Source organism: Puma concolor, chromosome A2 (genome assembly GCF_028749965.1).
Source record: "Puma concolor isolate L17-30 chromosome A2, mPumCon1.1.hap2, whole genome shotgun sequence".
NCBI classification, from domain to species: domain Eukaryota; kingdom Metazoa; phylum Chordata; class Mammalia; order Carnivora; family Felidae; genus Puma; species Puma concolor.
Window position 1 is genome coordinate 70,832,810 of NC_141668.1, and position 23,781 is coordinate 70,856,590.

At 41.9% G+C, this 23,781-nt stretch overlaps 1 protein-coding gene across 8 annotated transcripts in view; it reads left to right on the top strand.

The window, feature by feature from the left end:
* The window catches only part of SLC25A13 (solute carrier family 25 member 13), a 193,176-nt gene that overhangs the window by 55,396 nt on the left and 113,999 nt on the right, over nt 1-23,781 (top strand). For 7 of the 8 annotated variants that reach the window (XM_086695884.1, XM_086695876.1, XM_086695865.1 and 4 more), the window contains one exon: nt 21,768-21,883. The exons of the other annotated variant lie outside the window; for it this stretch is intronic. In XM_086695884.1, the coding sequence (XP_086552010.1) occupies nt 21,768-21,883 (116 nt within the window). The remainder of the gene's footprint in view (nt 1-21,767; nt 21,884-23,781) is intronic. 8 annotated transcript variants of the gene reach the window in all.

Here is a 23,781-nt window from a genome sequence, read left to right on the forward strand (position 1 = left end):
GGCTAGACGGTGTCTGCAAGGAGCAAATTAAAAAGAATTCTTAAAAAGGTTTGTATTATGTCGCTGGTATATTAGAAAACCTTTAGGAATGTCAGGTGCCTGGGTTTATTTTTCTTTTTAATTCGGGAAAAGGTTGATTAATGACTGGGTGTTGATTTCACTTCTCATTCATATGTAGGGACATCCCTCCTCCTCTTCCCCCCATCTTCTCTTACATACCAAATGCAGCCCCTCTTGGAGAGTGTGGCTGTCAAGGGAAGGTGAGAAGTAGGGGCCATTCCTGTAGGGGAAAGGGGAGTTTTGGACAGATGACAGCATGACGTAAGCTCAGGGGAATGACTGTAGAGTGTGGAGATCTGACACGTAAGAGAGAAAAGGAAGAAACTCTAGTGCATTGTCTGAGGAGGAGGTGCGGTCTTGTGAGAACTGGGTGCGTTCATCCAGAACAGCTCTTCTCAAAGTGTGGTCCCTGGGAGCCTCTGAAAACCTTTTGAAGGAATCCGTGAGGTCAGAGCTGTTTACATGATAATACTCAGAGTCACATCTGCCTTTTTCTAAAAGTGGTGAGTAAAACTTGTGAAGCCTTAACACCAGTCAGTTAAGGAGTGCCACCAAGCCAAACGAGAGGAGGCAGTAGTCATGCTCTTTGCTAGCACACATTCGCAGTGACGGTAGTGATGAGGAGGTTAATTCCACTTCAGAATGGCCTTGGAGAAGCAGTATAAATCATTGATTTTTATTAAGTCTCACCCTTGAGTACACATAATTTGAAAATGCTGGGTGACTAAATGGGAAATAGGCATAAAGAATTGCTGCTGGTTATTGTCATGTGGTTGGTCGTCTGAGGAAAAGCGTTTGAGCAGTTGATTTGAGTTGCTAGCTGAGCTAGGCATTTTTTTTTTTTTTCACAGAACGCTGTTTTTATTTGAGAGAAAATTTTCATGTGACAGCTTCCCAATGCTTAGACTTTTCTGATGTAATTAGTGGGGGAATTAACGAATGTGAGTTTTTAATACAGTGTAATGAAATGTGCCAACATTTCGAAGATTGGCATAACTTAGTGAAAGTATTTGCCAGCTGTCCAGTATAGGATGTTTCAAAATCATGCACGGGTGGAAGACGTATTCACAGTGCATGACAGACCTATGGATTTTAATGTAAGAGTGGGATACTGTTTCAGATTCCATATTGTAACTAATCTGTAAGGAACTATCACTTGTTAGGATTTGGTGGTCTGTAGAATAGCCACAGTGATCTGAAAAGGCTGCTGAAATACTCCTTCCTTTTCTAACTATGAATCTGCATAAGGGTGAAATCCTTCATATCCCTCTAACAAAACAACATATTATAGCAGATTGAATGCAGCTGTCTTCCATTAAGTCAGATATTTAAGAGATTTGCAAAGACATAAAATGCTTCTTTTCTCACTACATATTCTGTTTTAGAAAATATAGTTATTTTTCATGCAGATACATGCTATTTATATTGCCATGTAGTAGATTTATTCACTTTTAAGTGAATTAATCAATACTTTAAAATTTTGCCTGTTTAATTTTCGATACAGTAAATATGATACATATAACCCACATAAGTAAAAGCTGTTTGGAATCCTCAAAAATTCCTAAGAATGAAAAGGGGCCCTAAGACCCCAAAGTCTAAGAAATGCTGAGCTAGAACAATGGAATGGCAGGCAAAGTATAGGGCAGAGACGTGTAGATGTGGTGGTAGGATTTGGAGGAAGTTTTCTTCTGGTTTCCTTGGTTCTGCTCTGGGAAATAGATGAGAGGGAGGATGTGGGTTGAGGTATTGGCGGTTTGAGGAGAGAGGAGAATATATTATGGTTCCAGGTCTGGTGCTAACACTTTCCATCCCTTTTCTTATTTAACCTTCATAACGAGTCTTTAAAACAGGTACTTTCATGCCCCACTTATAAAGGGAGGTACAGAATCAGAGTTCAAAGCCACCTAGTTAGTGAATTGCTGGAACTAGAATTTGGACCTAATTCTTTTTGGCTTGTGCCCAGTCTGCTCTACTGAACTTTCTACACATAGAGGAGAATATTGAAAATAGAGCTTTGCATGAGAACTCTGCCTGTGTCCTTGCTTAGGAGTTCTGATGCCCTTTGAACGATTCTTAGCCTCCAAGACTCATGATTTGGCCAGCATAACGTGGACTTAAAAGCTCCATGAGCACTACATCAGCTGTCATCCACACCCACAGACCTTTGAAAAACTGCCCTCACATTCTTCACATCTATTGTTTCTAACCTAGGAATAGTTTTTGGATCACTCTCCCCCTTTCACTCTTAGACTCAACCTTGAGGTCCCGTTACATACCATATTCTCAGAATTCTTATCTTTCTTTACTGGGCCAACTGAAAATACCAACCCTTCCTCCATATTCTTCCCAGCGTGTGGAGGTGTTCAGAAAATGAAAAAGCCAAAACACGTTCCCTCCTGCTTTCTTTGCTTGGTTGTTTAGTCTTGCTTTAGTCTGCACTGGTGGGGTTTAAAACTCACATCTAAAAGGCTAAAGGAGAGGGAATCATGTGTACGCTCTGTTTCCTGGCTACTTGCACATCTGTTTCTCTACCCGTGGCAGTGTCCTAGGCACAAGATGTGTCAGTTGCTGAAATTAAGAGTCTTGCACGAAGCTGTGAGGGATTCCTGAAGTGAATCATGAGGAGATTTTAGTGCCTATTAACTTTCCCATTGATTGTGGCATAATTGTCAGTGCGTCACTTCCTAGTAAATAGATTGAGATTCTCTGACTTTAATGAAGGTTTCTGAGGGTAACGTTTCCACCACAATCTGATAAAAAGGTTTTGGGATTTTCAGTCTAGAAGAGTAAGAGATGGCAGAGGATAACTGTTGAACCTGTGTAGAAATTATAGAGTAACTTAGTATCTGTAATAAAGGATGTATAGTACAGTAAAGTAGCCTTGTGTTACAGACCTGAGGGAACCTCAGTACTTAAAAAATCTAGGTTAATTTCATATTTAGTAATTCACTTAACCCATACTTATTGACATTAGCTATGTGCCGGACATAGTTCTAAACCAAATGGTAAGCAGTATGCTCTGATATAGCAAATGGACGATGTAAACCAATAGATCTATGGTATAGAGGCAGGTAACTGTATGTATGAAAGCACGGGAAGGAGGTGGTGAGTGAGTGCTCAAGGGTGCCATGGTGGATAGGGTGGTCAGGAAAGACCTCTGCAAGATGCCATTTGGGCAGACCTCAGAGTGAGCTATGTGGGAATCTAGGTCTTCAGCTTCTGGGTGGAGGGAATAATAGATGCAGATGAGATAGGAAAGTGTTTGACACGTCTGAGAAGCGGCAGGGGGACTCGAGACTCGCAAAGAGCAGGAAAGTGAAGGAAGCCAAAAAGGTATCCAGGGCCAGATTTTATTAGATCTTGTACAATTTTATTCCACGTGTAGTAGAGGTCATTGGAGAGTTTGAGCATGGAACTGACATGATGTGAATTAAATGTTGAAAGGATCTCCCTAGCTGATTTATGGGGAATAGAATGAAATGGGCAAGAGTGGAAGAAGGCAAAAGATGGCAGGCTTAGAGTGCCAGTTGTGGAGATGGTAAGAAGTGGTTGAATTTTTGGGTGTTCTTGCTAGATTGGCCTCAAGACTTCTGTAGAACGTGTCAGTATTGATGTGCTCATTACACATACACGCGGAGAGCTAGGCTGTTAGATGTTTGGGTCTGGACTTCAGGGGAGAATCATATTTATCTCATTTTGGTAAGTGGGGGCCCATTTATATTTTCTCCTTAGCCCTTTTTGGTAGGATCCATTTGTATTTGATAGCTTACTTGCTTCCTGGCAAAGCAGAATGTTGTTTTATGGACTTCCTGCTCTGGACCTGGAATTGTCCACTCTTCATGGAGTCTTTATTCTTTTTAATGGGCACTTGAATTTAGAGACCACACTGTAGGTATCACATGTGCTTCTTTTGGGTTGCCATTGCTTTGAGGCCTTTCCAGTGGCTAATGGGGGAAAAGTTTTCAGTCCACACTGGCATTTCTAACTCAGAGTTAAACAATTGACAAAATTAAATTCAAAGTATTTTTATTCAAAGTATTTGGTTTAACTCTAACTCAGAGTTAAACAATTGGCAAAATTAAATTCAAAGTATTTTATTCAATTTCTCTATCATCTCTTTACTCTTTCATTGAAAAACTCTTGGCTACCGGCAACATTCACGGAATTACCTATTTGCAATATGTAGGTTACGTTCAAAACTATTAATAACACCAGTATTGCTGCTAACAGATATTGAATGAAGTTTAAGATTCTTTTCAGCTCTGTTTGTGCATGGAATGTGTCTCACTAAATACTTACAGTAGAAAGACTGTATTCTAAAGTTATTTGAAACAATTCATTCCTCTGTGTGGGTTGGCCACCAACTAGATATATGGTTAGGTTCATTCGTTTCAGTTTGTCTTCAGTTTTTAGGGCTTGCTTTTTTTCTTTTAGAGTTAATTTAATTCTTGAATATGTAAAACATGTTTGCCAAGTCAAAGCTGTATTGACAAAAGCAAGGTATACTCAGAAATCTGACTTAAGATGTCTGCCTCCTTCACCCTATCTCCTCTCTTCCCTTAGAAGAGATAACATCAGATCCTATGGGTTGAGGGCTCAGTCTCACAAGACCACCTCCCTCTGGTTTCACTTCGGATACCAGTTGCAAAGTCCAAGTTGTTAACTTAACTGATCACCCATAAATCAGAGGTTCTTATGACCCCCACCTTGAGTTTGGTAATTAGCTAGAGTGGCTCCCAGAACTCAGGAAAACAGTTTGCTGTTTACCAGGTTTTTATAAAAGGATATGATAAAAGGGGCACCTGGGTGGCTCCGTTAGTTAAGTGCCTGCCTCGATTTCAGTTCAAGGCATATTTCACAGTTTGTGAGTTCTAGCACCATGTCAGGCTCCATGCTGATGGTACGGAGCCTGTTAGGGATTCTCTCTCACTTTCTCCCTTTCCCTCTCTCTCTGCCCCTCCCCTGATCACTCTGTCTCTGTCTGTCTGTCTCTCTCTCTCAAAATAAATAAACTTAAAAAAATTTTTAAACAAATTAAAAAATGGGATATGATAAAGGATGCAGATGGCCATCTAGATGGAAGAGATGCATAGGCATGGTATGGGGCAGTGGATATGAAGATCCCATGCCCTCCCCCAGAGCTGCCACATGTTCACCAATCTGGAAGCTCTCTGAGCCCTTTTGGGATTTTTATGGAGGCTTCACCCATTTCTAGCACCTCTGTCCTCTCTAGAGAATGGGGGATGAGCTGCAAATTCCAAGCTGTCATCACGGCTTGCTTTTTTCGGTGACCAGCCCCTATTCAGGAACCCACCCAGAGTCATCTTACTTGAACAAAGACACTGCTGTCACCCAGGAAGTTCCAAGAGGGTTAGGAGCTCTGTGCCAGGAACAAGGGGCAGGGATCTGTCTATTTTTTCTGTTCTATCACAGATCTGCATAACAAAATCCAGTGATAATATTTCTCTTCAGGTTAACATATTTTCTCCCTCACACCTTCTGGAAATACTGCTTTCGGGACACCCATCCCATTCTCTTGCCTCCCTAATTATTCTTTCTGAGCCCTGTTTTCAGATACGTCCTCATCTCCCATTCTCAGAGCTTAGTCCTTGGGACTTCTTGTTTCTTCTCACACTTCTTGGTGATCTCATTTCCCTTACCTCATGGTTCTAAATACTCCATAACTTTTGCTTTTATATCTGTAGCCCTCTCTTCCCGGTTGAACTCCACAGTCCTCTCTGTTCAGCTGCTTCCTTGAGATTTCCATTTGCATGTTTAGCAGGACTTTGGAAACCTCAAGTGTCCTAAACTGGATTCCTCGTTCTTTTCTCCAAAAGCATTCTTCTTTTCTTATTTGCTGCCTCAGGACGTTCTGTCTCACAGTTGCTCAGGTCCCAAACCCTGGAGACATCCTCGCTTCCTCCTTTTCCTCTCACACTTCACATTTAGTCTTTCGTCAGATCTACTTGGCTTTACCCTCAAAATATGGTAAAACTCCTTCCCTCCAATTTCTTAGCATGGTGGCTAATATCAGCTGCTTCTCAGGTTTCACGGTACCAATATAGACAGTACGAAAAAGGAAGGTGCCAGAAAGTTGACCAAGAAAGGCAAAGACCTAGTAGAAGTGTGGGACAAGTCCAAAAAATGAGAGAAGGTCCAAAGGAAAACTCCAAGACAAGCTCAATTGCTTTGTCTTGTTTCCGTAAAGGCAGAGGAGACAAATTATAACAAGTGTCTGACTCCAAGTTCATAACTGCTGTGGCCCTCTCTGGAGGGCTGATGGTTTGAGGCTCCCTGACCAGAGCATCCCTTGAGGGGAGGTACTTAGTAGAAGATGCATCTGGTAGGTTGCCAACAAAGAGCCCATGTAACCCGCACTGGGAAAGATAGTGATGCACCAGCTGCTGGTGAAGATGCGTAAAAGCTGCAGCAGGGAAGCAAAGGTACATACCACTGAAGTTCAGCTTCACTTTTCTCTTTTCTTCAAGCTCATCTAAATGTAAATTTTCAAGAAGAAAACTGTATTACATGAGCACCAAAAAGAGAAAAAAAAGGGAGAAGAAACTAAAACTCTTCATTAACTCACTCCATAGTGATTCTGTGCAACTGGTGAATGGCATGTGGCCCCCAGTTGGCTAGTTCTTTAGATTGATTGCTAGTGAATAATCGAGCTCCCAGTGTGACCCTGCATTTCACATGAGTTAGGTTTTTTTTTTTTTTTTTAATTCCATTTGTAGCATTGTGGCAGACAGTTACAGGATATCCAGAATGTGACCATTTCTTTCCTTCTGTGCTGCTAGTATCATTGTCTGAGGCAAGATCATCTCTCACTCAGATTATTGTCATAGCCTCTTAACAGATCTCCCTGCTTCTAGATTTCCTTCAGTCTGTTCAGCACAGAAACCAGAGTGATCCAGTTCATACCTAAGTTGGATCATGGCACTCTCTGGCTCTCCATTTCACTCAGAGCAAAAGCCCGAGTCCTTACTGTGGCCAGTGAGGCCTAGCAGTGGCCACTTTCCTTCCCTTCCCCCCTACTTCATCTGCTTCTGTTCTTCCTCCTAATACTTTGTCCCAACCCCTTTATTGATCTTGCTGCACCTTGAGCACATCATGATTAGTCTCACCTCAGGGCCTTTGCACTTCCTCTTCCCTCAGGAAGCTCACTCATTTCCTTTAGGTCTTTGCTCTGATAACACTTCCTTAGGGAGGTTTTTCCCTGTGCATACTATTTTAAGTTGTACCCCCACCATGCCTTTTCCTTCATAAGGATTTTATTTATTGTTTTATTATCTCCCTCTCCACCTTCTGGCACACACTTGCCTGTAAGCTCCAGGAAGGCGGGGATATTTGTCTGTTTTGTTCACTGCTGACTCTGCAGATCATAGGACAGTGGGTTGGCACATGGTAGCACTCCATCAATATGTTTTGAATGACTCTGAATGGATTGGACACATAAAGTGCCATGAGTGTATGACATATTAGTATTGAGATGATGAGGGGATGAGATTCTCAGGTTCTCTTTTTGGTTCCATATTGAAATTCAGCATGTTAAAATCCCTGATTGTCCTTTTTCTCCTAGGAACACTAACATTTTATGCAGGCTGTCTCTGTAACAGGTGCTGAAATTTTTAGCAAATCTTTTATCTTCTCCTGTCTTCACTTTTATCTTCTCTAAATAGGCTGGTGCCACCATAGTCTGGGGTCATTCTAGTTTTTGTAAAATTGCTCTGAGGAATTCTTTGTATCGAGAAAACCACTCATAGGATTAGGTTCGTGATCCTTTTTAGACTCCTACCCTGCCCTTCAGCACCTTGTGAAGGCCTCAGTGTTCACTGCCTGGTGTCCCCTCTGGTCCATTCAGCTCTGTCCCCTGCCCTTCTCCGTGTTTATGGTCTGGTGAGTTCAGACCTTCTGCAGTAGAGTTAAAGAAATATAGTCCTGTGTTACCTCTTAATGCATTTTAATTCACATTATCCTTCTGGTTATTGATGTAGAATATAATTTTTAAATTCACTAAGGGTGTTACATTTCCATGGGAGAAAACCCTTTTTGAAAGTATCTGAGGAATGTGTAATTCATATCGAAACCCTCTTTCTATGCCTTTTATGATGTCCTGACCAGTGCTTGCTTTCTTCTTACAGTTTTTGGGTTTTTTTTGTTTTTTTTTTGAAGTCAGGAAGTAAAACAGTCACCAGCTTACTGAAGGAGAAGCATTAAAGCGCTGATGTTGCTTTTCCACAATTAGCAATAATTATAGCCAGAAAAAGCAAAAGCGCCTCTTATAAAAAAAGTCTCTTATAAAAAAGTCTTATAGCTTAATTTGCTTTTGCAAAAATATAAAGTACTCCCAACAGTTTCTAATTTTGATTACTCTTTACAATCGCTATTCTGTGTTGTAATTGTCTGCTTTTAAAAAAGCTTGGTATTGTGAGGAGACCTTTAGAAATAGGACTTGTTAATGAATACAGAGATAGTGTGGAATAGGATGGGGAAACCTGTTGGGCAGAAAATTTTTCCTTTCTTACCTGTTTTCAACATTTATATAGGTTCTTCCAGAGAATAAAATAAAATGTAAACCTATGTAGACCAGGCTCAAGCAGTTATAATAAATGCTTTTGGTTCTTTTCATGAGAATCTACATTTGTGGGTGGCCTGTGTTAGCAGGTGAATTCATTATATTTTGTTCGTGTTTGTTTGTGTAGCAAAATACAATTAAATATGAAAAATTTCTTTTTTCTTTTCTAGACCTTTACCAGTTCTTAGGCAAGCAAATTTTGTTCATGTAGTAGAATTTTAATTAATCTTTACTGGGGATAAGGATGGAAATAGCATTTTGTATATTGTGGATTTGGGGTAAAATCCAGAAACATCACTTCCACTGTTAGGAGCAGAAATCAATTTTTGTTTCAATTCTCAGTAACATTTCTGAAGTGATTAGGCTACTTTTTGCAATAATGGCAGTTTATACAATTTAGTTTTAATTTAAAAATTTTATTTGAAATCCTAGAGTGTCTTAGATAATCATTAAGAACATAAATTCTCATAGAGGCTTCAGTGATGTGACTGAATCTCTGCTGATCCCAGTATATCCTTGGAAATGTTTGACTTAAAGATTGATTGGGGCTATCAATTTGTTTCTCATGATTTACCTCATTTTAGAGCAGAGTGCTAAAACGAAAATGGAATATACATTTAATATCAAATATATATATATACATATATATATATATTTGATGAGCACCATTTGGAGCTCATTTGGTGCTCATATATTATTTGATATAATATCGTGTGTGTGTGTGTGTGTGTGTGTGTGTGTGTTTTCTGACCACATCTCAGCCCATGGACCGAACACAGTGATTAAGATTTTATTCAAGCAGCTACATGAATATTCGTGGAATAGTGGAAGGGGAAGCTTGGTACCTGAAGCTAAGTCATTGCATTTTGTGTGGCCATTTCTTCCTTGTGGATTAGAAAACAGATGTGGGAGGGAGAAAAAAAAGATCTCAGCTCATTATCCTAGTTGTATCTGGGATCTCCATCCCCATTACCAAGAACTCATTTGTTCTTGGCAGAGCTTTCTTTTTAGTTACTCTTAGGTTGACCTGACAGCTTTGCAGCTCACTCCTGAGCCTTGAACACTCTTGATCTCCACCCTGGTCGGTCTTGAACCCCATCCTCTACTTCCTTTCCAGGCCTTTGAAGCCTGCCTTCCTCCTATACTGGGAAAGGTGAGAAAGTATATCGAAGATGGCTGTGCCCTTTGATGACTTGTTTCCATTTTGTTCATGCCCTTTAAAATTAACATCGAATATTTGGAGGCCCTTTGTAATGCAGGTGATAGAGGACAAACTGTAATTGCTTTTTGACTGAAATTTTAGACTTACATAGAATTACCACGTGCCTCAGAAAAATCAGAAGTCTGTTGTTTTGGAACGGAAAGGTGTGTGGGGAAGTTCTAAGTGTGGAGACTGTGTTTGTAAAGCAAGCGCATTGTTTTGCTTTTTTTTTAATGTTTATTTTTGAGAGAGAGAGCATGTGTGAGTGGCGGGTGGGGGGGCGATGAGGGGTGCAGAGGATCTGTAGTGGGCTCTGTGCTGACAGTAGAGAGCCCAATGTAGGGCTCGAACTCACCAAATGTGAGATCATGACCTGAGCCAAAGTTGGACACTTAATCGACTGAGGCACCCAGGCGCCCCGCACATTGTGTTTCTTAGACATGGATGTTTGTGTGGAGTGGCATAGGATGGAGGGCTGATGCAGATTATTGGGGATGGTGGCTACTCTTGATGGAGGCCGTTGGCTCTGAAAAACTCTGTATAAACTGCATGTTGCCATATCCGAGCTATGGAACACATTAGTAACTTTTCAATATTTAAGATATTTTAGATAATGCATAATGTCTCCCATACTTTCTATTTATTGCTACATGCCTTGATTTTTAAGTACCTTATCCTCTAAATTAATGGTGGGGTGTCATCTCCCCACCTTGTCAGAAAACAGTAAAAGTCTTATGATCTGAGATGCAAGTGCTGGAATTATTTTGCAACTTTGAGTAAATTTAAAGTAAACTTTGAGTAAAAAACCCAATCCTTCTTTGCTTACATTGAATATTATAAGAAGTGTTATCCCTGAAACTTGGTCTGAATTCTCCTATGTTATCAGAAATTTCTGCAAATTCAATTTGGAATCAACACGTGGGCATTGTTTTTTTCTTTTTCGTCGTCTTAAATACAGAAAATCATAATCTATTTTAAGCTTCTTATAAATGATGGAGCACTTGTTTACATGGGTAAAATGACTCTATCTAAGTAGTGTATTGAAGTTCATGTTAATGTTTGCTATTTAATGACACCTAATGATATTCAATGAAGGGTTATGCTAAACCGAAGAGAAAATGTGTTACCCAGGCAACTGCCTCAGGCACACTAAAGATGCAGGCATATGGCTCTATAGTACACATTATTTCAGCATCTTTAAGCATAAAGAGCCACACATGTAATTGACTGTGAAAAATTACTGCTCAGTTACTGTATTGTACGGTCATAATAGAAGTAAATGAATACGTCATTGTTGTTGGAACAAGTCTGTTGGGAATCACTTGTAGACTCTACTATTTAAGAAGCAAAAATACAATAAGAAGAAAATAGCTGGTTTAATTAACATGTAAAATTGGGTTAATTTGAATTCAGCTGGCACAGCAAATATTAATGTTGGCTTTTTTGTGTGTGTGATATTTGGGCTCAAGCCTGTGTACTTTATTTCTTCTTGCCCACAGCATGAATAATTTTATTTCTTAAAATATGATAAAGGCTATTTCAGTCACTTAATTTTTGCTTTGCCAAACGCTTATGTCATCACATCAAAGAAGGTTTTCGTGTGTATCCATAATGTAAGACTTACAGTTGAAGGGAAAAAAAAGTTAAAATATTTCTGAGTAATCGATAATGTTCCCTGAAAAGGAACAGTAAAACTTAATTTCATGTGTTTTGTAAAAATTTAGTTTACTGCTTATTTTTGATTTTTTTTTTAATAGATGAACCAGGAATTGTCGTTGGCAGACACAAGAAAGTAGCACATTTGCTCTTGTCACTTTCTGTGTGTCTGTGCTTAGGTGCTTATTTGTTTTCAGACATCACTGTAATCATCATTACCTGGCTTCAAAGATGCAGAAAAGTACACTGAGAGAGGCGTTGTGTCCCAATTAAAAAATCATTTAACTCAGTCGATATTTGGTGTTTTCAAATGCTATATAAGCAAAGAAACACCCATAGTTAATATGGGCATCTGCTAAAAGTGTTCATGAGAAAATTCTGTTCTTCAGCCTGTCTTCCGGGCTTTTTAAGTACTCACACAATCTCTTGAGTGGAAGGTACCTTTTGTGCTTTTCAGTTCTGAACCAAAGGAACAATCAAACTGAAGATTCAAGTCAGATAAGTAAAGGGTTCCACAGTGTGTGCTCGACTGGAAGCGTTTAAACCACCTGGTTACTCCGTGGCAACCAAACAACTAACCTGATGCTTTATGCAGAGTGCTAGCCAGTGTATAGCGGTCACTTAAAAAATGCTAGTGAACAAATTCGGTGCCACTCACATTTCAGGTCCTGATTTCTTACCTAAAGCTTATATCCCCATTGTCCTTCTTCATTTACCATGTTAATGAAGTTGAAGCCTTCTCATCCAGCCTTAGAAGAACAAAGGAAGATCTAGGAAATATAAATATATTTTCAATCTATTTTGCTTACCTAAGTGAATTTTCCATTGTGGTTTAAAACTACTTCCCCCCTCCCTTTAAAAAAAATTTTTTTTTAATGTTTATTTATTTTTGAGACAGAGGCAGAGCATGAGTGGGGGAGGGGTAGAGGGAGAGAGAGAGACACAGAATCTGAAGGAGCCTCCAGGCTCTGACCTGTTATCACAGAGCCCGACGCGGGGCTCAAACTCACGGACCACGAGATCATGACCTGAGCCAAAGTCTGACGCTCAACCAACTGAGCCACCCAGGTGCCCTCTCCCTTTTTTTCTTTTAAACAAGTGGTCTTTCTATTCCCTTTTAATTCTTTTCCTCCTTTAAGGCAACCTCCAATTTAAAACTTGTTTATGTTTTTTTTTTTTAACTTAATACACTTATCCTTTTAAAAGAAATACGAATCTTTGGGTAGATCTCAAAATGCTGTATGCCCCATGATGTAATTAAGATACAGGATATTTATGCTGCACATTATTAAATTCTGTCAATATTGGTTATTAGAATGGAAACAATGTCATATAAGATAGCTTTTTAGGTTTTTTTTCCCCCGCAATGCTTATTGGCATTTAAGAATGAACAGGATATTTGTCTAGAGCCTTACGAGGATAGAGAACATGATTTGTCTCTGGGGGCATTCTTTTCCTTGATCCAGTACTACTCTTGTGGGCATTGGCCGTGATCAGAACTTTTTTATGACTCAAGGTTTAAAAGGTTGGAGAGGTGACAGGACATGACATATTCTCCTGAGGTCATTGGGGAGTGGATAGTAGTATTTAACAAAGAAGAGAAGAAGGAATGGGGTATAGAATGTGTATAGGTGAGAGACATTTTTGAGTGTGTAGTTCAGTGAACTATTAACAAAAAGTAGAATGGGGGTGAGTCATACCTGTTAAATATGTTTGATCCCTCTGATAAGGAAGGAAATGTTGGAGGTATAAGAATGCCCTCTATAAATCCCAGTAGTTGGCACAGGCAGCTTTGGGTAGCCCAGCGCTGTTTGGAGTGAACTGCAAGGCGTGGACAGACAGGTAGATCTGGAAGTATGGGCTTATCACTTACTGAGTCAAGGTCACAATTACAAGGGAGGGCCTATGATATTTATCTACGTTTGGCAATATAGAGGCAGTGATCTATGCAGAGGTGATATTTATAGGCTAAACTTGTGATAACAATACAGTAAAGTTGCTAATAAAATCTTTAATAGGTTTTCAAAGCCAGGCAGTAGCATGCTTGTTTGAACAATATTCAGTCTGCCAGATTTCATTGGAGCCAATGAATTTAAATAGCCCCTTGGCAAATGCTGCAGTGAGGTTTGAACCCAAGTGCATGTAGAGCTGAGGAGCCCAGCTGGCCTCTGGACACATATACTCCTGGCAATGCCAAGGCCAGTGCTGGAAGAAAATGGGATAGTAGACTGAAATGCATTGGATAGATCCTCCCTCATAGAGCGGGAGAGGAGATCTGCTCCAACTTGTCCAGCAAGATCATTCAGCCACTTAGGCAAAGGAAGAAGTAGAACTTGGGCCTTTTTCCACTTTACTACTGATGATTTTAGGACGTAAAATCCATCATCTGCCTAACTAGTAGTTTTCATATCCTCTGTAACTACAGGGCCTCAGAGTTTGTGCCTCCGGTTGCCATAATCTCTGCATCCACAGGCCACTGGGCTTCCGGGGTGGGGAGGGGGGTGCGGGTGGTGGTGCCTGATTTGCCCCTGGGCTTTATAAGTTGTGTGCTGTGACTTCTTGGACAGAGCCTGGATTTGAACCCTTTCCATTCTGTTCTCTCTCCTGCTAAGCTTTAGGCCTAGCCTGCTGCAGCCACTGGGGACTGGGCTCACTTCTTCTCCCTGCAATCCGTGTTCCTCAGTATCCTGAGTGTTCTTTCCATGCAACTGCTGGGCATAAAGCCCTCCAACAGTGGCTGTCCCCCATGCATGCTTGCATTGAAATCCACATAGCCTCGTATGCTCAACGCACTCCCTCATCCCCGTCTCCCTTCAGCTTCCCTCCTCCCCTGTCTCCAGCCCTCTGGTGGCTCCCTGCCCCATGGGTCTTGCCAAGGTTGGCCTGTCTTAGGGCCAGCCTCTCACCGAGGTTCTTCTGTCCCAAATACTCTTGCTCCATATCTTCCCAGTGCTTTCTCTTCATCATTGAGACTTACTGCCACCTCCCAAGAGGCATTTGCCGGCCACATAGGCAGACAGCCCATGTCCCATCCATATCATTCTCAAGCTTGGCTATACTTGGGAAGGTTGAAAAAAAAAATGACTGCTCAGGTCCCTCCTAAGACCAAGTAAATAGGCTCTCTGGGGCTGAGAAGCACTGCTTTAAAGCATTTCTTTTATCTTCTACACAGAAGTTAGCTGATTATGAATCATCTTATTTTTACGTATGTATATTTGTGCTCATTGCCTGCCTTCTCCACTACAGTGGAAATCCTTGAGATGTGGATTCTGTCCATCTTCTTCATTTTCATGGTGTCCTTAGTGCCTAGGGGCTTGCCTGGTATATAAAAGGTACAGGGAACATATTTGCTTGGTGGCCTGAACAATGTATATTTGCAAGGCATTTGGGAGGGAGATAAGGAGGTGGAAAACCCCCAAAGCTATTAAAGATGTTAAAATGATAGAGGCCAAAACTCTTTTGCTCAACTGGAGATCTCAGGAAAGCCGAGTTCTGTGTTTGTTTTTTTTCCCCCCCTCGACATTCTCAGATACTTGAACCTGGGTGGTCTGGTGGTTGGGACCCAGTTTTTGGAGTTCGATTTTACTTTTATCTCTGCCATTAATCCTGGACAATCGTTTGGCTTCTGTTGTAACACACGGAAGAGGGTTATAAGGAGAAGTTATTTTTGCGAAGCGCTCTTGTGGTTAGGAACCTTAAGTAAAAGTGGTAATTGGATTTTGATATGGTGCATTGTCTACATCCAAACTTCCTGAAAGCTGAACAGAGCAGATCCTTATGTGCAGTTGCTTAAATTTTCCTAGCCACAGAGTTGGCCTGGAGGTGGGAGCCAGGCAGGAGATGAAAGGGACCGCATGGGGCATAAGCCGCTGCTGAGCGAGAATAAGCAACAGCAGGAGGAAGAGAGAAACTGGAGGTTGTCCACCTCAGATAGCCAGTTAGTGTGACTCTTTCCATCATTTGTTTCTTTTTTCACTACCCCCCTCCAAACACCCCCATCCCTTATTCAGGCCTTCTGCCACTACCTAAGTTTATTAAATCCTTGATGTTTGGTTTCATATAAATTTTAATTTTTCTCTTATTACAAAAGTAATTCAGTATGTGTATTACTGAAAAGAGTAGAAAATATGGGCAAGCAAAAAGAGAAAAACCCTAAATTTCTAATATTTTAACTACCTAGAGAGAACCACTGTTAATACTTTGGCATACATCCTTCACACTTTTGTGTATGTGTATAAAGTATTATTTTTGTCCATTTTTAACAAAATGGGATTGTTTTTTAGATACACTTGTATAACCAGTTTTTTACCTAATGTGAATTTGTGTATGTAGCAATTATAGTGGTTGGATAGTATTCTATATATGGGTGTTCCTTTATGTAATCAGTCACATATTTTTGCATATTGAGATTGTTTTCACTTTTTGCACTAATATCAACAATGCCACTTGGACATCCCTGTGCATAAGTTTGTACACCTTCATTTGTGGGGTCAAAGAGTGTGGGCGTTTTTAAGACTGTTGCTGTGTTGTCAGATTGCCCTGTCCTGAGGGTGTGGCACCATATACTTGCATGCCCTCATTGTAAGGAGCCCTTCCTTCCCTTTAGGTCTTCATGGTTCTTCCCTGGGTTCAACCAACATGTCTCCCCAACTGCACACTCTTCTCCTTCCAGCACTGCCAGATTATGGTTTGAAGCACAAAGTCATGTTACTAAGCACCACTGCACCTGCCCTTACCCCAGTGACCTTGCACTTCTAGTGGCTCTTCCCTCCAGCCCTCCTTCCTTGGTTCCTGGCTTGCCATCTGCCCCTTGGGCCGTCAGTTCTTGGGGGGCAGGGGGTGCACTTTTCCCCCGTGTGTTCCCAGTACTGGCCTCTGCTCAGCACATAGAGGAGGCACTGATGCCTCATTGCAGTTGCCAGCCTGTCCTTCTCCCATCTCCCATCTCTCCTCTAGCCCGTCTTACCTCTCCTGCAAGACCAAAGGTACATGTCCACTTGGTCATATCTTCCCTCTGATGTCACGTGATTTTACTGACATTCTCCATCACTTTCCTCTCAGTGTGATGATAATCTTTCCTTCCTCTGAATTGCTAAGTAATTTATCTCCGCTTCTGTTACTTGCCACTTTTCCCCATAATATCATGGTATTCTCTATATTTTAAGTGTCTCCAGGCTGAGAGCTATTCCTTGCAAAGCTGAGAGGAGGAGACCTAAAGTTACACCACTGTAAGGACACTCAGGCATCATTTTGGTACGTGTCCTTCTAGTATCTTTCTGTGTGTATAGGTGTGTCGTCTTACACAGCCCTAAGTACAGCATACTGATGCAGTCTACTCTTAATCCCTCTTCTCCTTGGCTCTGTATTTGGTTGTAGTATGTGGTGTTTGGGCTACTTTACCTGGACTTTCAAGGAGTTGTAAAGTTGCTGCTGTTAAAAATGGCTTTAGAGTAAAGAGAATGATGGCTCTGGTGGTTTGAACACAAAACAACTTCCTTAAAAAAATCTCTGGAGCCAGGAAATGGAGTAGAAACCTACTCCTCCCTCATCTGAGTGGCTGTAGGCCTGTGAAAAAAGTGACTTGTGGGTTTGCTTCTCTTCGCTGACCCACCTCGCACTATTAGTTGCTGCAGGTGAACACTGGTGTCAGACACTGTTCCACGGACACAGTCATGGAGCCACAGTCATCAAAGTTGTGTGATTTATTTCTGAGGGCATCCGGTGTTGTCAGAGAAGTTTTGGGTGGAAAAGGAACCAAGTGAGCTCACCAGCCAGGTCTGAACTTGATTAAGCTTGTATTCTTTGTTGTAATTGACGCTAATACCCATTAAATCTGTAAAGCAAGACCGAAGGACTGTTTATATGAAATATGTGTGTGCGTGTGTGTGTGTGTTTAAATAGCATGCTGCAAATGAATATATAGTACTATGTAATTATTCTGATAGCCTTCTAGTCAGATTACTTTGAAAATCCAAAATGATCTTGCTGAACAGTAAGACATTATGATTTCATGGTTCATCTGTATACCTCCTACATAGATGTATAATACTTGTATCTAACAGGATTACCAAATTACATACCTTTTTGGTATCTGTAACATGCCTAAAATACCAGAGTATTCATTGGCCAGATATGGTTATGAAACCACATTGACACTGCCAGACAAGGATTTGTTCACCCACATAGATAATGTTCAGGTTTCTCAAACCATTTTGAGAGAGGAAAGATGCTCTTTTTATATATTTAAGCCTTTCTTTCTTCAGACCATTAAATTAAAAAAAAAAAAAGTGCCTCTTTTCTGGAGAACACACTGCTCAATTCGCTTTTAATTAACCTAACGTCTGTGCAATGATAATTGAGCAAATAGGATTGTTTTCTGCCTTGACAAACTGCCAGCAAGTTAAACTGGGGAGCACTGTGGCTGTGTGGTTGTTGGTACCTGCTCAGAGGAGCCCTGGGGTTGGAGTGGCGGTTAAAAGCAAGTAGCCCAGAAACACCTTCCCCTCTCTGCTGTGGCCGCGTCGTAGAGGATGCTGAGTGTGCCTCCGGATGGAGATGCTTCTGGACAGTTTCATTCATAGCCTTAAGTAGCCTTTGTTTAAAACCTCCCAGATCTGTGTTTCCAATCTTGGCCTCTGTGTTGGTTCTCTAGGGCTGCTGTAACAAAGTACCACAAATGAGATGACTTAAAACACAATAATACATTTACTGTCTCACAGTTCTGGAGGCTGGGATCGAGGGTGTCAGCAAGCGTGGTTTCTTGTCAGGGCCATGAGGGAGCATCTATCTGTTGCACGCCTATCCCCTAGCGTCTAATGATTTGTTGGAAATCTCTGGTATTCCTTGGTTTGTAAAAGCATCTGCTCACTACCCCTTTATCTTCACATGGTGTTTTTCCTGTGTGCATGTCTGTGTCCACATCTCCCTTTTTTATGTGTACTTCAGTCATACTGACTAGGTGCCCACCCTCTTCCAGTATGAGCTCATCTTCGCTCATTGCATTTGCAACAACCCTATGTCCAAGCAAAGGCATATTCTGAGGTCCTGGGGGTTAGGACTTCATCATGAATTTGAGTGGTGGGGTTCAACTCCTGTCAGCTCCTCTCCCGAGTTTCACGCCGGTCCTTTTGGTTTCCTGCTGGACACGATGTTCAGTGTCCCACTGGTACCTCAAATGCAACATGGTCAGATTTGGTCTTACTGGCTCACAGTCCCTTCTCTCTTTTTCATTTTTTTCTCTTCTTCTTTACCTTTGGTGGTGGTATCATCGTCTCACTCAGTTATCCAGGTTGGAGGTCTTGGGAGTAGCTAGACCTCTTCCCTGGCCCTCAGCCTCCAACATCCAGTCACCACTAAGTTTTGTCATTTCTGCCTCAACTGCGTTTCTCTAGCCTTTCCTCTCTTTTCAGTCTTGGTATGGTAGCTCTGGCTTACACCCCTGCTGTCCCCAGCTCGTAGGCTGTCTCCCTGCATCTCGTCTTTGTCCTCTGTGAAATTCATCTTCCACACCAATTCCTTTTCTGTGATATGAACTTGATATTTATTAACTCCCAAAGCCTTCAGTGACTTCTCACTGTTTACAAAAAAGTCAAGATTTTGTAAGGTGGCCTTTAAGGTCCTGCTCAGGTGGCCAGCGTTATAGCTCAAGCCACTCTTCACTCCTCATGACCTGTTAGATGTAAGGTCGGCAACACGTGCAGCCTTCCCTTAACCACAGCACACCTCATTTCTTGTCACCTCTGTTCTCTGCTCCGCTCTTTCCTCAGTGTGGAACCACCTCTCTCTGCCCTTCACTCTTCTTTCCACTTTCCCCTACCAGCTGGAATTCTGTCTCAGTCAGATGGAGACCAGGACGCCTGCTGTTTAGGCCCAGATGCCACAAGTGCTTCACCGTCACACAGTCATTAACTTCTGGTTTCCTCAAAAGTAACATAAGGAGGTTGAAGTAGATGATCTCTAAGATCTTCTCAACTTCAAAATTTCTTCTTTAGGGGCACCTGGGTGGCTCGGTCAGTTAAGCATCTGTCCGACTCTTGATCTTGGCTCAGGTCATGATCACACAGTTTGTGGGTTTGAGCCCTGCCTCAGGCTCCGTGCTGACAGCGTGGAGCCTGCTTGGGATTCTCTCTCTCCCTCTCTCTCTGCCCCTCCCTGTGCGCTCTCTCTCTCTCTTTCTCAAAAACAAACACACATTTAAAATCTCTTTTTGAAATGCCACACTTCCATGAGGTGTTTCCCAGTTTTGTAGCAGAATGGATTGCTCCTCTTTTTATGCCCCTAACACTTTATTTCTTCTGTTACCTTTGACCCTCAGCTTGTGCATTCTGGTGGGTATATGTGCACATGACTGCCTTGCCCTCGCCTAGTAGGTTGTGAGCTCCTTGAGGCCCAACTCTGGCCTTGCTTGCACGTAGATTCTCAGTGAGACAGACTGAATGGTAGAGAAGGTGTTCTGGGCATGCATTCCTCTGTAACACCTGCTGTTCCCCAGTGTCTCCGTGCATTCAGAAGGTTGTGTTTTGGGTGGTGAATGACAGCGATAGACAGTATATTGAACACTCCATAGGATTTTCCTTTCTTTGTGACATTATTACAATCAGGTGACATTCTGGGAAACAGCTAACTTTGTTACATGTACTTTGTACAAAAATGTGTTCTCTCTATGAGATGTTTAGAAGTAATTGTTTTGAGAAACATAGGAAAATGCTTCTGTTTTCTTCCTTCCTCTATATCCTCCAGAAACTTGGACTATTTCAGTGTATCATTGGAATATTTGGACAATTAAAATACAAAATAGTGACAAAGAACATTTCTGGAAAAGCTTTTGTTGGTGCATGTACTCCTTGGAAGGCACAGCATCTGTGACTTATCATGTTGTTCCAAACAACCAGATTTGATTGTGTCATGACCTTGCTCAAAGACTTTCTTTCTTTTCTTTTCTTTTTTTTAACGTTTACTTATTTTTGAGAGATAGAGAGAGACAGAGCATGAGCGGGGAAGGGGTAGAGAGAGGGAGACACAGAATCTGAAGCAGGCTCCAGGCTCTGAGCTGTCAGCACAGAGCCCAACGTGGGACTCAAACTCACGGACTGCAAGATCATGACCTGAGCCAAAGTTGGACACTTAACCGACTGAGCCACCCAGGCAGCCCATCAAAGACTTTCAATAACTGCTTGCTTCCTAGAGAGGAAAAACCAGGCCCTCCTTTTGTTTTCATGCCCATCTCTGGCCTGACACTTCTAATCTCATTTCACCATCTTTTCTTTCATGTGCTCTACAGTTCCTTGCCATTTTCCTTGTACACGCCCTAGCTTTCTTGCATCTGCTTTTCTTTTTTTTTTTTTTCAACGTTTATTTATTTTTGGGACAGAGAGAGACAGAGCATGAACGGGGGAGGGGCAGAGAGAGAGAGGGAGACACAGAATCGGAAACAGGCTCCAGGCTCTGAGCCATCAGCCCAGAGCCCGACGCGGGGCTCGAACTCACGGACCGCGAGATCGTGACCTGGCTGAAGTCGGACGCTTAACCGACTGCGCCACCCAGGCGCCCCGCATCTGCTTTTCTGTAAGCATCCCCCAACGGAGTGCCTGCCCTTCTGTGCCCATTACTATACACCTGAATTTCACTCATTTTTCAAGGCCCAGCTTGTATTCCATTTTTGCTGCAAAGCTTTTTTTGCTTTCCTACCGCAATTCTGTTATAATATTGGTCCCTGTCTTAGGTTGGTCTTCCCTTTATACTATTTCCAGATCTAGACTAGTGTTATGTGCCTTAGCAGACTAGAAGTTCCTTGGTGTCACATTTCATATCTGTTTGTATTCCATCACCCCTAACCATATTATCCCTAGTTGAATCCACATGCGGTCAGTAGGTATCGACAATAAATGAATCTTTGTGAACCATTTTTACATGGTGTATAAAGGTATCAATGAATAACAAAGCTGTGCTGTTTTGCTGCTACACAGTCACATCTTAATCTAAAATAAGCTTTAATTCTAGAGTCCATTGATTTGCCTGAAACAGAAATGCTATGTTGCCTAATACAGTTTACATTTGAAATTATAATTCAAACCTGTCATGTTCTTTAGATTCTGTACATTGTTATTTCAGTCCACTGTATATGAAAGGAAATGCTGAGTGTTTATAAATGTTTAGGTTTGAATTTAATTTTTTGACAGTGACATTTAATTTTTTTCCTCAGTGTGTGTTTGTGTATGCTTTTATTTTCTGCAAGCTACTGATTTTATGCTTTGTGCTTGTTTTATGTTGCAGATTAATATCCTTTCAAGAATTCGTAGCATTTGAATCTGTCCTGTGTGCCCCGGATGCTTTGTTCATGGTGGCTTTTCAGCTATTTGACAAAGCTGGCAAAGGAGAAGTTACTTTTGGTAAGGGGTGTGAGTGTGTGTGCACCGAAGTAAGTGCACACTTGAGTGAGCATTTCTTTGCCCCCGCGAATGAAGTGTACGGAAAGGCTTTTAAGAAGTTCAGCACATCCCATTGAGCAAAGATTTCTCCACGATTTGGTGCTCCAGTTCAGGTCTCGTTCTTGTTGGGGAAAAAAAAGGGGTTCTGGCTCAGTTTTGATACTCTGGTTTAGTTTTCAGGCGAGGGAGAGTGCACATGACTTTTTCACAGGGTCGTAGACTGCGCGAACGCAGCAGGACTTCTGTTGGTTCTGTTCGTGATCCGTGGTTCTTCCCACCCGCACGATGACGGCAGTCATAAACTGCCCTTGAACAGAAGGTACTGTGCACCCAGTCCTTGGAGTGCTGACCTCAGCTCCACGGGGTAGCGTGAGTGCAGAGCCCTGCACAGGACGGCAGCTGAGGGTAGTATGCGCAGAGCAGTGTTCTTTCGAGTGGTGCGTACCCCCTTAGTCGGGTTGGTGGTGGTGGCTGTGCTACCACCTTCTTTATTTTGAAAAGCCAGAACCAAACTCACTGGGATCAGCTGCAGAGCTGCAGAAGACCCAGAAGTCTTTTAAGTATTAGGAGAAAGGAAGTGGCAGCACAGTGGTAGGTTCCTTATGAAAAATAAACTGCTTACTGCAGTTTTTAAAAAGTGCAAAAATAAACTTTTTACACCGAAGATAGAGTTGACAGAAAGTACCACGTCTTCCTTGGACCATGTAGGATCCAGCATATGGTGCTTGTGCCTGCGAACCTGCTGTAGATGGCCCTGCATCTGGGGAAGGGCCCTGTAGGGCTTATGGAGTGGTCATTCAGGGTCGAGATAGCTCATGTGCCTATTTGAAATGTCTTTTTTCGGGCGCCTGGGTGGCTCAGTCGGTTAAGTGTCCGACTTCAGCTCAGGTCACGATCTCATGGTCCATGAGTTTGAGCCCCGCATTGGGCTCTGGGCTGATGGCTCAGAGCCTGGAGCCTGCTTTCGATTCTGTGTCTCCCTCTCTCTCTACCCCTCCTCCATTCATGCTGTGTCTCTCTCTGTCTCAAAAATAAATAAATGTTAAAAAAAAATGAAATGTCTTTTTTCATAGTTTCTAATCCATTTAGACTTCTTGGGCTTGTCTTACTTGACAGATTGTCTTACTTGATGGGAGAAATGCACAGATGGGAGGAAAATACAGATGGTATAGTAGAGTACCATCTATTCTAGAATGGTTCAGGAATTGGAGAGACTCACCTACTTCTAGCTCTGCCTCTTTCATCTCTGAGCAGGTTAATTATCCTCTCAGGTCTTCATTTTCCTTATCAGAAATGAACATAATAACTATATAACATATAGATAAGACAGCATAATAGACTTATTCTAGAAGCCTTCCCCTTGGACACCCTTTTTTCCATGTTCCTTTGACATGACAGTTATTTACAACTAGATCAGCTAGCTTTGCAAGCGCAAAGGCAAAACATGGTTTTGTTTCATGCGATCCAGAAGCTCAGATGCTTTTCATTAGCACTTCATGAGGATGATTTCATATTTAAAAATACCTAGAATAATTTTAGTTTTTTTTCCCATCACCTGATTCCTCTTAGTGTCACTGTAACCACAGCTTTTCACTGGAACCCCAATAAAACATGTCCCCATTGGGGCGCCTGGGTGGCGCAGTCGGTTAAGCGTCCGACTTCAGCCAGGTCGCGATCTCGCGGTCCGTGAGTTCGAGCCCCGCGTCGGGCTCTGGGCTGATGGCTCGGAGCCTGGAGCCTGTTTCCGATTCTGTGTCTCCCTCTCTCTCTGCCCCTCGCCCGTTCATGCTCTGTCTCTCTCTGTCCCAAAAATAAATAAAAGTTGAAAAAAAAAATTTAAAAAAAAAAAAAAAAAAAAA